This window comes from Festucalex cinctus, chromosome 2 (genome assembly GCF_051991245.1).
Source record: "Festucalex cinctus isolate MCC-2025b chromosome 2, RoL_Fcin_1.0, whole genome shotgun sequence".
In the NCBI taxonomy this organism is placed as follows: domain Eukaryota; kingdom Metazoa; phylum Chordata; class Actinopteri; order Syngnathiformes; family Syngnathidae; genus Festucalex; species Festucalex cinctus.
This window is the reverse complement of record NC_135412.1, coordinates 1,270,962-1,286,484: the sequence shown is the minus strand read 5'-3', so window position 1 is coordinate 1,286,484 and position 15,523 is coordinate 1,270,962. Positions and strand designations below refer to the sequence as shown.

Here is a 15,523-nt window from a genome sequence, read left to right as displayed (position 1 = left end):
AGCTAATAATACATCCAAGTAAGTTGTAAGACATCTGCAGAAACACTAGGTGAAAAACATACGGTAACTTTTTTTTTTCTAGTGGACTAACCCAATATTTTTTGTTAGTTTAAAAAAGTAGTTCTATATTAATGTGCATGATAATAGTAATAATAATAATGTACATTTAGATGTAAATTCCAATGTAAATGATGATTAACTTAAAACATTTATTCCTCACATTAATTCACTATAAAAATGCATGTAGGTTCTGATTTAGATGATGGTTGAAACGACATTGATATTGTGTGATTTATGGTTGAAAAGCAAACGTTGACTCAACATTTTATCAACCTTGCACTTTCTGTATAATTTAAATGTTAGAATTCAATGTAAAATCAACCAAAGATACATGTAGATTCTGATTTAGATGATGGTTGAAACGACATTGATATTGTGTGATTTATGGTTGAAAAGCAAACGTTGACTCAACATTTTATCAACCCTGCGCTTTCTGTTTAATTTAAACGTTAGAATTCAATGTAAAATCAACCAAAGATGCATGTAGATTCTCATTTAGATTATGGTTGAAACGACATTGATATTGAGTGATATATGGTTGGAAAGCAAACGTTGACTCAACATTTTATCAACCTTGCGCTTTCTGTATAATTTAAACTTTAGATCTCAACGTAGATTCAACACTTAAGCCGAACTATATTTCAACGTTGATTCAACCACATTTTGCTATCTGGGAAGGCAGACAGCGACTTGGTGAGAGTCCAGCTGGTTAACCTTAAAGACGGCAATCGACAGCTGTGCGCTCTCCCACAACTCATCTGATGACGACTAACGCGGGACCCGTCCGACATTTGCGGCGACAAGAAGCTTGGCAAAGAATCAAGGATGGTCGGTAATCGCCGCGGTGACACCATTAAGGACGCGTTTAGAGACCTCCCTCAGACATGGAAAGATGAAAGCGATGAGTAAAACCGCGCATCATCGTTTCTTCTCGGCAGATGACTGTCATTGGAGAGCCGCTTTCCATCATCGTCGCCGACATTCTGCTGGTTACGCTCGCGTCACGTTTTTCCCTGGGCAACGCGGTGGAAGCGTTTCGCTTTTCTCATTTGCTCATTCCTCACCTTACGTTTTGCTCTTCATCCACAAAGGAGCATTCCTGAAAATATGGTTATCAAATGTCTCCCGCGGGCCTTTCTTTCATGTTTTCACTTCAGATCAAATTATTTCATCGTAGAAATGATACAACAAGCAACGTCCTTGAACCTCAAATGAGAGTTTTCTATCCTGTGACTCACTTGCTATGACATCATAATCGCCTCATGAATTCATGTTCAGGAGTTACCATTTGAACTCTTTGACCGACAAAAACGTTTACTGACGTATGCTAAAATCCTAATGAATGCCGCCAAAAATGTTAATTTACGTTTAATGTTTTGTTTTTTTCCCCTCTCTTAACGGGCAGCACATCTTGTGCAGCGCTGCCTTGCCACTAAACAAGAAATATTAGTGTCAAAGTCAGTTGTACATAAAATTGTATCTTTTCACAAAAAGCCCGTTTTTCTCTTAATATTTTTGTATTTTCACTTATGTCACTCAAATGACCTAATTTCAAATGGTGATTACTAAAGAACGGAATCAGGTAGAAACATCCTTTTTTTTTCTCATGAAAAGAATGGAATCCAATCTTTCATATGGTATCCACCATATTTATGTCGTCATACCGCACAATATTCTGTTTGCTTTGAAAGATGAGTGAAAATCGGCTGGCACCGTTGGGGTTTTGGAGTTAAGCCAGCCAATGTTCGTGCCGAAGTGAGTCTCAAACTACAGTCACAACTTATTAAATCGTACAATTGCCTTATCGTGTGTATTTATGTGAGCACATCAATTGGGCTGGGAATCTTTGACTGTCTCACGATTTGATTTGATTACGATTTTTGAGTTTACGATTCGATTCAGAATCGATTCTCGATTCAAACGATTTTCGATTCAAAATGATTTGATTGACAAATGATTTCTGCTTCAATTTACAGATATGCACAACATTGTCATGATCGACTCCAGTCTGCTTTGCAAGACAAAATGACGAATAGAGACATTAAAATGTCTTTTTTTTTCTTTCTTTCAAAAATCTATATACCGTATTTTCCGCACTATAAGGTGCACCGCATTATAAGGCGCGCCTTCAATGAATGACATATTTTCAAACTTTTTCCATATATAAGTTGCTACAGTAGAGGCTGGGGTTACGTTATTGCATCCATTAGATGGTGCTGCGCTAAAGGGAATGTCAACAAAACGGTCAGATAGGTCAGTCAAACTTTATTAATAGATTACAAAGCAGCTTTCTGACAACTCCATTCACTCCCAAAATGAATAAACAGCCGTTTTATTATTTTCTCTGAGGTAAAGTATTAGTATTAGCTAGCGATCCAAGATGGCGGCATCTCCGATCGTGCAGGGTCACCGATAGCGTCTTGACAGCGAGACCTGTTGCGGCTCAATATTGATCCATATATAAGGCGCACTGGATTATAAGGCGCATGGTCAGCTTTTGAAAAAATTGAAGGCTTTTAGGTGCGCCTTATAGTCGTGAAAATACGGTATTAATTTTGTATTGTAAGTGCCTTTTCCCACAAAAACAGCATGTGGGCTACAACTGCCTCTTCCCCTTCTTCTTCATATCTAATTTAAATAAAATCGATTTTTGGATATTAAATATCGATTCGATTCAATTAATAAATGAGAATCTCGATTCTATTATGAATCGATTTTTTTGGCACACCCCTACAACATCATCTCATCTCTCTGATGGATTTGCCCTGAAAATGGAGTTAGTCACAGCATTGCAAGCAATAAAGATTGTGGTATGCCACTCAACAAACCGTTAACGCGTGCGCTTGTCTCCGAATCCAAAACCATACATTCATTAAACAGCCATTCAGAGCAGAAAATGAGATTTTAGGACCTTGATGCTTCATAAAAAACAACGATAGGAAAGGCAAAACATGATTAAAACACAAATTAATAATTTTGTCCATGAGATGAAATGTTAGTTGATCGTTAGTTTTAGATTAGACGGAGAATTGGACTTCAATCTAATCTCAACTTCTCTTACCGAAGCCTGTGGTGAGTTTATGTAACTCCGGGAAGCAAGGAGGTGAAAAATGGTGCCATGAATTCATTTTGCAGGTTTGTAGTCTTTGCTTTGGGGAAATGGGGCAGAAATGATCGGTCGCAAACAATACCTGCACCACTTTTAATCCTACGTTACAGTTTGTGTTCGGGTTAGTTGTGGGTGATAAAAGTGTCTTCTTATAGACACAACACTGTCAAGAGTCGCAGTAAATCTGTCGTTTTTTTCAAACACTGCGTGTTGGGAAGGTCTGATATTATATTTTATATGACACATGGACCAGTAACATGACACGCTTCCTACTTCCCTTGTTTAATTAACTCATTAAGGCATTTTCACATTTCGCAACCCCCTTCGCTCCCGGCTGTTTTACTGGATTAGGACTGATTTTTGCAAGGCCCACAGAATATTGTGTTCTATTGCTATGAAAACATTGGAGTCTCTTCTTTCATCAAGAAAAAAAAAAAAAGTATATTTGTATCTGTTTCCGTTATGCAGCATTAGAAGAGAGTGGTACCTCTTACTTACGAAATGAATCGGTTCTGGAAGAAAGTTCTTAAGTAGAAAATGTTGTAAGTAGAGACGCATTTTCCATGTAAATGCCCTAATCCGTTCCGAGCCTCCCAAAATTCAGACATAAATGTTTTATAACGCCTAAAAAATGCATCAAAACATGTAACAAATACATGTTACAATTAGGTTATTGCACAAAAAATGAGAGTTGTGCATAATGTAAAAAACAAAGAATAGAGTAAAGAATAAAAATGATGCTCATTTACCTTTTTAACTGCTGTCCTCATCGTTTTTTTTGCCCTCTTTGGTTCATGTTCTCTCTCAGAAGTGTTTTTTTTCCCCTGGTGTTTTGTAAAGAACTGATCCACGGATGTTTGCTATTTTTTTTTTACACTTGTGCTATAATGGTTACAACTCGTATATATACTGTAACATTATTTTTGAAAGTTTTGCTCTAATGACAGAGGTCAGTGTGACGAATTTAATCTTCTACCCTCTCCAAAGACAATTTCAGCTACAATAAAAAAAAACGTCATGGCAACAGGTAGTTGTAACTTTTCAATTAATTCAAACGAGACGCGGGTAACGGGAGCGACACGTGTGAGAAGCTGGACCTAGAGAATGAAATTACGGGAATAAGTAACAGCAGTGATAATAATCATCAGCATTCATATCAGGGTAATAAATGTCACCCTCATCGTCGTCACATGATCTCCGGTTTCAATTTGATAGAAAAGCTGAAATGAGATTCAAACTCAAATGATAGCGGCTGACGCGGCGAATTAGGGTTTGTTTGTGTTTTTAGTTAGCATGAGCATGAGTTAGCATGGCAGCGTCTCCCTACGCTGCTTTTTTCCTCGACCCGGCACTTTGCTCGGGAGAAGCTTTTGTCTTTCTTGTAAATTCACACCACCGTCACGCTGACGTTCCGTTTGACATTCAGGCAGCGTCGCAACATGACAACATGCCCCGACAGTCCTGGTGTGAGAATAGAGATACGTTTTGAAAAGGTTGACGTGAGAGAGAGACACGGGCAGCATAAAGATATGAAGGAGGTAAAAGGGGGCGAGGAATAAAGACCGCCACAGATTTGCGTCTTCTCCTTTTCAACCCCAATATAGAATCCAATCTAAAGGCTGAAAAATACTTTAGCTGTAAAATCCGACGTGGAGAAACGGAAGAGCACACAAAAACACTCATGGCCAAAAAGGGGTTATGTAAAATGACGTTTCCGCCCCTGAAACCAAGAGTGCAATTCATAATTCATAAGGATTAAAGATGAATTTCATATGAGGTTTCTGTCCCTCCAAAACCAAATCAATACATCTCCTGATTTGAACAACCTTCAGTTGCTCGGAGGAAAATCCTTCTCCGTATGAAATATCACGATTGCGAATGCCGCTCACGACATGGGTGGAGCCATTCTTTGTTAGCAATATTTCAAAATTCGCATGCACATAATAATAACCTAATTCGGGGGACCTGAACAATGTGAAGCAATTTGCATCAAAAATGATTTGAAGCGGGTGACTAGAACAAGAAAATGTCACAACTTTCCAAGGAAAACCTGTAAAAAAAATAAAAATGTGGCAGATAAAGAAAAATGAACAGAATTATATATTTTTTTAATAGTGGAAATTACATTGTAATTTCACCTACAGTGCCGAACAAAAAGCAATGTTAAGTCTCAATAAGCTGCAACCACGGTTACAATACTAGTTGGGGTTTTTTATTTTGTTATGACTTTTGTTTTTCAATTCAGTTTGTTTAAATTAGTTTCATTTTAATTTGTTTTTAGAGCGGGTGTTTTACTTTTTATTTGCTTTACTTTTTTTTCAAAAAACGTTTTGTTTTAGTTTATTTTTTATTTTTTTTCTATTAGTTTTAGCTTTTTACATATATGGTGTATTTGTGGAGTACAAGATTTCTAAAAAAAAAAAAAGAAAGAAAAAGAAAAAAAAAAGGGTTGCAAATTATTCTGTCATAAAGTATGTAGATGATCTTTCGTCAGTATGTCCGTAGAGTAATAGTGAAATAAACATTTTTAACATAAATTCTGAAAGCTCACGTATGAAATTAATCGACAGACACAAACTAATTTTGCTATCATCAAAGTTAGTTTTGTTTGCTTTATAAACATAAGATGTAGTTTGTTACTTACCGTTTTATTCAAGCACTTTTGTTTGTATTTGATTTCTTTAAACAAAATTGTTGTTTCAAATTTAGTTTCGCATTAAATTATTATGTTCATTTTCATGACCTGCAATTGGATGTGATTGCAAGCAATCAGAAAAAAGGAGCATGAACTAATTAGAATTTTAATGATACAATAAGCAATGTGTAAAATGACCTCAATCCATCATGTGTCACTTTCTTATTGAAAATCAATAGTGGTCTCGCTTTATTATTCGCTGGGACAATAATCCCTGCAAGTTTGCCTCAGATCAGTTTAGAACCGCACTTGGTAGAGTGCTGACATGCACCCTCTGCTCTCACCCTTCAACTCGGACCCCTCAATCAATGTGTTCATTGAAGAAAAAAAAGTTCAATTATTTTTTTTTTTTTTTTTTTTTTTTTTTTGCTTTGACTTTGATGACTACGGAAGTGTATTGCATTCACTTGAAAAAAAAAATCTCCTGTTTTTCTGACTAATGTTTTTGGGAGCTTTGTTTTATTAAGTAATTTTTTTTAATTTTTGTTTTTCTGAATATTTTTTTTCTGTTATAAAAAAAAATTATTCCAAAAAAACAGAAAAAGATTATTCCGAAAAACATAAAAAAAAAAATATTACTCCGAAAAGCAGGGGGGAAAAAATTATTCAAAAAAAAAAACAGAAAAAAAAAATATTCCAAAAAAGCAGAAAAAAAAAATTCTTCAGAAAAACAGAGCACTGACTTTTGTTTTTCTGAGTAATTTTTTGGGAGCTTTGTTTTATTAAGTAATTTTTTTTATTTTTGTTTTTCTGAATATTTTTTATATGATGAAAAAATATTCCAAAAAAAAAAAATATTCCGAAAAACAGAAAAAAAAATATTACTCTGAAAAACGGGGGGGGGGGGAATTATAAAAAAAAAAAAAAAAAAAAAAAACAGAAAAAAAAATATTCCAAAAAACAGAAAAAAAAATTCTTCAGAAAAACAAAGCACCAACTTCTGTTTTTCGGAGTAATTATTATTTTTTTTGGACCTCTGAACTCCAAGTGACTTGTTTCAGACCACTGACCTGTATTTATGACTGGATAGCCGAAAGCCCAAACACGCCAGTGCAAGCCTTTGAAGTCACAGGGCGGCCATCTTCCTCCGGCCTTATACTAACTGCCTACGAGCTGCATATGTCTCAACTGTACATATACCGTATCGTTTATACAGTAGTCTGCTTGCGACGTGGGAGGAACAAGATGGCCGCACTGACTTCAACGGCTTGCACTGGCGTGTTTGGGCTATCGGCTATCCAGACATATATACAGGTCTGCACCAAGTCATTTGGAGTTCAGAGGTCCAAAAAAAAAACAAAAAACTGAAAAACAGAAGTTGGTGCTCTGTTTTTTTTGGAATATTTTTTTTTTTTCTTCTGTTTTTTGGAATATTTTTTCCCCCTGTTTTTTGGAGTAATTTTTTTTTTCTGTTTTTCGGAATATTTTATTTAGTTATTTTTTTTTTTATGAAAGAAAAAAATATTCAGTAAAACAGAAAAAAAATATTCAGAAAAATAGAAAAAAATATTACTCAAAAAAACAAAGCTCCCCAAAAAATAGTCCGAAAAACAGGATTTTTTTTTTGTTTTTTTGGGATTTTTTTTCAAGTGAATGCAATACGCTTCCATAGATGACATTTACTTATTGTGCACTACAAAATATCATTGTTATTCTTGAATTTTCCAATTCACTGTTTAACACATCATTTCCTGATTCAACCAATCAATCAATGAATCAATGTGTTTCGTGTAAAATTTGTTGTTTCTTTTTCTAATATTGACAATTCCGTAAATGAAAGACACGAAATCACTTCATGATGAAATCATTAAAAGCCAATAATTATCAATTAAGAGCACAAGCTCTCATCTGATGTACAAGTACATAATATGTACAAATATGTATCTTGGGGACTTAAATCTATCATAATCCTACGACGTACTAAGAATGGCAGCAACTGATCATTTTTGAAGACTTTCATTTCCCTGTTTGCCCGGAAGGAGTCAAAGAAGCCGAAACGGTAAATCCATTAATGGCTTTCCCGCTTCAACTTTTAAGATACCAAACAAAGAAAAAAAAAAAGAAGAGAAAAGCTAAGCGGGCCTAACAAGCCTCCCAGAAAGCACCAGCAGGTCACTCCAGACTTTATCACTGACTCCATGATGCAATTAAGCGTGGCGTTAGTGCAGCTGTGCTTCTGCTGATTGTATTAGAGAAGCAGCGATATCTTCCGGGACAATTCTCCAGAGATGAGGAGGAAGGGACACTTTACATCGCCCGAAAGTACAATAAAGACAAAATGTCTCAATGCTTTCATTCGCTCAACTCCGAAACATTTGTTTGTTTGTTTTGTTTGTTTTTTCCGCTGGCAACTTTTTGTGTGTATATAGTTTTATAGCCTAGGGCAAGGGTGTCCAAACTACGGCCGGGGGCCATTTACGGCCCGCCATCCATTTTTCAGTGGCCCTGAACTGGTTGCCAGCCAATTGTAGCCTAGTTAACTCATTCACTCGCCGCCATTTTCACATTTCGCAATCCCGTTCGCTCCCGGCTGTTTTACTGAATTTTGACTGATTTTGCAAGGCCCACAGAATATTGTGTTTTATGGCTATACAAACATGGAACCTATCAAAAGAAAGATTAAAGTCTCTTCTTTCATCGGGAAAAAAAAGGATGTTTCTATCTGGTTCCGTTTTGCAGCAATTAGCATTAGAAGAGAGCAAAGTTTCATCAGTTTTCACAAATCGATTTCAAATTGTAAGTAATTGAGCTTTTTTTCTCGATGGCCCTGGTTGATCTCCTTTGCTCTGCTGCCACCTGCTGGCCGTTTGTGTAATAACTACCATTTCTGCAACCGTTCTTTGCAGTTGAGAGGCTGCATCAAAGCCTTCTGTATGCTCTAGCACAGGGGTGGCAAACTGCGGTCCTCGAGGGCCGGAGTCCTGCAGGTTTTATAGATTTCCCTACTCGAAGCGCAGCTGATTCTAATTAACAGGCTCGTTATCAGGTTTCTGCAGAGCTTGCTGATGAGCTGATCATGAATCAGCTGTGTTGAAGAAGGGAAATATCCAAAACCAGCAGGACTGTGGCCCTCGAGGACCGGATCTCGCCACCCCTGCTCTAGCATAAAAAACAAACAAACAAAAAAACGTATAAATACGTCTTTGGGACACTTAAAACAAAAAAAACGTATTTACACGTCATTGGGAGCAAATGAGTTAAAATGTGAAAAAATAAATAAATAGTAGGACACCTTTAACAGACACTGTGATCACACTTCTCTTGACGGTAACATACAAATCGGTTTACATCTCTTTGACGTGCTTTTGGCCTAAACCTGTAACTTGCATCATATCACAGAAGCATAAACTGAGATCCAATTACAGAAGTCAATCACCGTGATATCAGTCGGATGAGGCCCAGATTAGGATTTGGCCATATGGCACGTTGGGACAACTGCGGTTCGCGCTGTGGGCCGAAGTTTGAGCATGCACACGCACACACAGCGTGCGCACCCCCCCACACACACGCACACACAAATATGCACGCCCACTTTTGCAGACTTACAGGAACTTTGGCTGACTCATCCCACATGAGGAGAATAGTATCACCCCATACCATGAGTCCAATATGTCCACGCAATGATGCCATTCGGAGGCATTTTCGCTGACATACTGTTAACTCTTTGACCGCCAAAAATGGTTAATAACGATTCGTAAAATCACGATATATGCCGCCGTAAACGTTAAATGATGTCAAAATTGTCAAATTGATGAATGGGAGATGCTTATCATTTTAAGATATCCAAATTCAATCAAATAAATGAACTGACTTGAGCTTAATTGAAATGAAAAATGGAAGAAAGACAAACTTGAATGTGTTGTTGATATCGTGTACTGCCTATACTCGATACGATTTGTATCACGATACGATATGTATCGATACGTATCCCGATATTTTACATTAATTGACTTGCATTTTATAATAACAGTCATATGTATACCTGAAGGATATGTTTATTAGGCTGGATGACAAAAATGTTTTTTTGTTAGTAGCTCTTCTGGTTTACCACCAAGCGGCATGCCTGGTTTTTAAAAATGTGTACGAAGAGCAGAGCAAGGAGCAGTTTTCACAGACACACCGGGAAAATGTATTAACTCATTTACTCTCAATAACGTATAAATACGTTTTTTTTTTTTTAAATGTTCTAAGTGTCCCAAAGAGGTATTTATACTTTTTTTTTTTTTATTATATTTTTTTATGCTAGCGCAAACAGAAGGCTTTGATGGAGCCTCTCAACTGTAAAGAACGGTTGCAGAAATGGTAGTTATTACACAAACGGCCAGCAGGTGGCAGCAGAGCAAAAGAGATCAACCAGGGCCATCTAGAAAAAAAGCTCAATTACTTCGAATTTTAAATAGATTTGTGAAAACTGATGAAACTTAGCTCTCTTCTAATGCTAATTGCTGCAAAACGGAAACAGATAGAAACATACTTTTGTTTCCTGATGAAAAAAAGAGACTTTAATCTTTCTTTTGATAGGTTCCATGTTTTTATGTCAATAGAACACAATATTCTGTGGGCCTTGCAAAATCAGTCAAAATCCAGGAAAACAGCCGGGAGCGAACGGGATTGCGAAATGTGAAAATGGCGGCGAGTGAATGAGTAATAGGTATGAGCGGATATGAGCAAAAATATCAGTGTTAAAATTACAGCTCTAAAATGTGCTTATTTGAAATATTTGGGGAAATAAAAACAGCATTTTTTTTCATGTAACACATTCTATTTCGTTTTTAAACAAAATCAAGGAAAATTGGTGCATTAAGACACGTGCCATGTTAAGTTTATAAGCAAATAAATGTTGATATTCTTCCTTGCTTTCATTTATCTTAGCAAGACACGTTGTCCAATCACGTGAGCAATTTTTTGCATTAATTGAAGGCAATTAACTTCAAAGACGCTGCAGGTTTTTATTTTTTAGATACAATGCAAAGGCAAAGATTAACTGCCTATTTAAAGTTAACGAGCGATATCGATTCTGACGCCTGCGTATCGATACGTGCATTGTAATGAGGCCCGCAACGATATATTGCCGTATCGATTTTTTGAGCACACCCCTACTATGCACATAGTAGTTTTTTGATCCACGTTCTCAAAACAAAAAACCTTCTGATGCGCTTGCTAAGATCAAGGTCAACGTGGTGCTTGTTTGTCGACTGGCTGCTAATTAGCGATTTTTTATTTTTTTTTCTCACTCATAATCCAGTTATTGCTTTGTGGGGGCAACACATAAACTGTGCTCCGTCATCACGCATAACATCACGTTTTAATGATATTCTATGGAGCTTTCCAACTTTTTATGCGCTCTGGATATTTTCCGTACAAACAATTATTAAATTCCTAATTCTCTTCTTGATTATTGTCCCCTATAGGCAACTTCAGTGTTCACTTTCAAAATATGATTAAATGTTACATGGAATGCGGCCATTTTGCAGTCATGATCACAAACTCACTGCTTGCATTATATTACTTGTTATTATTCAAATGTGAGATGGGTTGTCCAAGAGGATTTGTTTTCATGCCCTTATCTTAGTTCTTGCAGCATGCAAGAACTCACAAGTGGTCATGATAGAGACTCTCAGAAACATTCACACAGCTCCATTTAGAGTATCTCAATAAAAATAGTGACAATTCGGTCAATTCTAACATTAAACCAGCCTTTTTAGAGAATCCACATCAAAATCCCGATCCGGACCGACAAATCCCTTCAAAATCGATCCCCACACTACCTGACTGTGCTACTCAACAGCTTTCTCTCAGCCTGTTAACTCATTCACTCGCCGCCATTTTCACATTTCGCAATCCCGTTCACTCGTTTTATTGGATTTTGACTGATTTTGCAAGGCCCGCAGAATATTGTGTTCTATTGTTATAAAAGCATGGAACCTATCAAAAGAAAGATTAAAGTCTCTTCTTTCATCAGGAAAAAAAGTATGTTTTTATCTGTTTTTGTTTTGCAGCAATTCGCATTAGAAGAGAGCTAAGTTTCATCAGTTTTCACAAATCGATTCAAAATTGGAAGTAATTGAGCTTTTTTTTCAACATGGCTCTGGTTGATCTCTTATACTCTGCTGCCACCTGCTGGCCGTTTGTGTAATAACTACCATTTCTGTAACCGTTCTTTGCAGTTGAGAGGCTGCATCAAAGCCTTCTGTATGTTCTCGCATTTAAAACAAAACAAAACAAAAAAACGTATAAATACGTCTTTGGGACACTTAGAACATTAAAAAAATAAACGTATTTACACGTTATTGGGAGCAAATGAGTTCAGTATCACTATTACTCGGATTGTTTGGAGAAGAATTTGAGGTCACGTGTTACTATCTCTTCAGCTGGAAACCTTGTTTGGACCAGGTCCGTCTTTTCAATACTGGTCAGAATGGATTCAATCGAAGCCCTTCCCCCCTTTTTGCTATCTTTCTACTTATCATCCCTCTGTCCTCCACCACATCCGTTTGAAAAAGAAGGCCTGCAAATAAATTACGCAAGGCAGTTTACTGTAAAAGTCCACCGGGGAAATCGAAGAAGAGAATGGGGGGGGGGGGGGGGGGGGGTAAATCTGAGTTATGGGAAATAGCAGAGGATGAGAGGCAAAGTGCACATCGAAAGATGGAGAAGATAGAGATGATGGGAAGAACTGGGGTGGCAGCGAGGGAGACAATGACTGTTCAGGGGAATAACTGGATGTGAGGAGGGAGGCAGAAGCGTGCGGTAAATCTGAGTGAGGGATATTGATTAAAACAAGTAACAAAATGGACAATTTGCTCGAGCTTACAATATGGACAAAAGTTGGCTGGAAATAGTCACAAGACAAGACAGAATTGAAAATAGTGGAACCAAACTGTGGTTAAACCACACAAATATTTGAGCTAAATATGATGCAAAAGTAAAAGTAAAAAAAAATTGTACCTGTAGAAAAAAGTATAACTTTGTATCTGTAAAAGGCGTGATTTGTACCTGTAAAAAAAGAAAACAAAAATTGTACCTGTAAAAAAAAATTGTACGTAAAAAATTGTACCTGTAAAAAAAAAAAAAAAAAGTGTACCCGTAAAATAGAACGTGTAGTAAAAAAAATTGTGCGTAAAAAAAAGTGTGCCAAAAGAAACCATTTGTACGTTAAAAAAAAAATGTACGTAAAAAAAAATAATTTGCACGTCAAAAAAATTGTACATATTAAAAAAAAAAAAAATTGTACCTGTAGAAAGAAGTGTACACTTGTATCTGTAAAAATCATGATTTGTGCCTGGCCACAAAAAAAAGTGTCATGGCTTGGTAGGGCTTTTTTTTTTTTTTTTTTTTTTTTTTGCTTTTGTCAGGGTTCTAGTTTGTTTCGTCTCGTGGGTTTCGTTTGAGTTTGTCATCATGTTCCTTGAACTTTCTGTTATGTTATGTTCTGCTTTCCTTGTGTGTCTCGTCAAGCATTGTCCTGCCCACCTGTTTGCCTGACTTCCTTGTGGGTGTATTTAGTCTCTTGTCTCCCCTCTGTCTGTGTCGATTCATTGTCATTTTCCTCTTATCATGCTGCCGGTTTTGTTTCTTCTCTTTTGCCTTGTCTTGTTTACCCCTTTTGGACTTTGTTGTTTTTCTTTCTTAGTTTGTAGCTCATTTTTGCCTCCTTTTTATATTTTATTAAACTTTTTTTTTTTTACATCTTTCTTTGCCTCCTCGCCCTGCGTCCCTGCATTTGGGTCCACCACCACACCTCAGCCGTAACAAAAAAAAAAGGTCCTTGTGCTGTGAGGTCCTCATCATTTTTTGTTCTACTTCTTCCCAATGATATTTGATCAAATCGAGGTCAGGGATCACGGGTTCTTCCGCACATCACTCGTTCAACCGTGCATTCACTGACCTTGTTTTGTGCAGAGCGGGGGGGGTTCCGTCAATCTGCAATACACAAAGGCCTCCACCAAAAATGTTCAAGAAAGATGGAAGAACAGAAGTGACCAAAATGTCAATGTGAGTCCTGAAATTTCACATTAAGAATTGAGGTTGACTATCTATCATGTATTTTCATGTAGAATTTTGGACACATTTGGAACTCACTTTATTTATTTATTTATTTATTTTTGCAAATGGCTTGCTCTGGGTTGTCGTTTTTGGGGTCTCCTGACAAGTGACAATTTTGGAGGTAGGCCTACAAGGTTTTGGCCCAAATGCCTGTGATATGCATGTATTTTTGTGTGCATGTTGAATCACATATTCAGATTGTAAATCGTGGCATATGTGTGTTGCTTTAACTTTGCAAACTCATTTGCTCCCAATAACGTGTAAATACGTTTTTTTAATGTTCTAAGTGTCCCAAAGACGTATTTATACGGTTTTTTTTTTTGGTTTTTTTTTATGCTAGAGCATACAGAAGGCTTTGGTGCAGCCTCTCAACTGCAAAGAACGGTTGCAGAAATGGTAGTTATTACACAAACGGCCAGCAGGTGGCAGCAGAGCAAATTACTTACAATTTGAATCGATTTGTGAAAACTGATGAAACTTAGCTCTCTTCTAATGCTAATTGCTGTAAAACGGAAACAGATAGAAACATACTTTTTTTTTCCCTGATGAAAGAAGAGACTTGAATCTTCCTTTTGGTAGGTTCCATGGTTCCAGGTTCCATAGCAATAGAACACAATATTCTGTGGGCCTTGCAAAATCAGTCAAAATCCAGTAAAACAGCCGGGGAGCGAACGGGACTGCGAAATGCGAAAATGGCGGCGAGTGAATGAGTTAAATGAAAAGGTTAAAAGTTTGGTTGCTCCCCTGCTTTCCTGTCCGGCCTCCTCCTTCTCGCTCCAAACCAGTTCAAGGGCACAAACGGGCCATTATGCCGGATAGGCGGACACGACTTCCCTTCTCTTTCTCTTCCTGCCGCTTCCTGTGCCTCTGAATGAAAGGAAGCGCAAAAGGGACTGAAGTGTAAAGAGTCTTCTGTCCCCGCCGCCTCGCTCAGACAGAAGTGACACCGCAGCCGACGACAACTACAACAGCAGCGCTGCGGAATTATTCATGAAGGCCGAAGAGCACGACGGCAAAAGAAGTCGGTTTGTCTACTAAAAGTCACTGCCTCCGTGCATTCAAAGCATCCCGTTCATGACTTACAACACAAAACTTGAACCACCTGTTCAGATAAAGGACGACCCCAAATCACAGCTATGAAAGTGCCTATTCTCGACCTTGGTTGAAAAGTTTGCAGTTTGGCACAAAGGCTGCTTTGTTGGTGACTTCACGTGTGAAGCGCATACATGAGACGTGTTCCATCAATGTAAAATCCCTTCAGGTAACTTGTGTTGTCAATTTGTAACATAGAAATAAAAGTGACTTGACTCTGCTGCTCAACTGTGCGCAGCTAAATTGTTTTTCATTGGATGGAAGGATGTTCGACAGCAGGTGTGTCCAAACTACGGCCCGGGGGCCATTTTTTAGTGGCCCACGACATATGCTAAAAATGGCATTTGACTCAGTTCAAATCAAATAAAAACAAAAATGTTTGGACATTGTCAAAGTAAGAAGGAAGGGTGTCGAAAAACATGGGTGCTATTAACTCACTCGCCGCCATTTTCACATTTCGCAATCCCGTTCGCTCCCGGCTGTTTTACTGGATTTTGACTGATTTTGCAAGGCCCGCAGAA

General features: G+C 37.5%; 2 protein-coding genes across 11 annotated transcripts in view; one reads left to right on the top strand and one right to left on the bottom strand.

Moving 5' to 3' along the window:
* Positions 1-15,523, bottom strand: part of LOC144013315 (myelin transcription factor 1-like) — a 108,416-nt gene that overhangs the window by 83,086 nt on the left and 9,807 nt on the right. The window lies entirely within an intron of this gene.
* LOC144013320 (uncharacterized) overlaps positions 1-15,523 on the top strand; it is a 48,069-nt gene that overhangs the window by 24,704 nt on the left and 7,842 nt on the right. For 2 of the 7 annotated variants that reach the window (XR_013282219.1, XR_013282214.1), the window contains one exon: positions 14,696-15,230. The exons of 3 other annotated variants lie outside the window; for them this stretch is intronic. Coding sequence is in view for 1 of the 4 variants with exons in the window: in XM_077512010.1 (XP_077368136.1) it covers positions 13,767-13,863 (97 nt within the window). In the remaining 3 variants the exon portion in view is untranslated. Of the gene's footprint in view, positions 1-742; positions 1,219-13,766; positions 14,422-14,695; positions 15,231-15,523 lie in introns of those variants that run through there. 2 more of the 7 variants (XR_013282216.1, XM_077512010.1) reach the window with 2 other exon arrangements.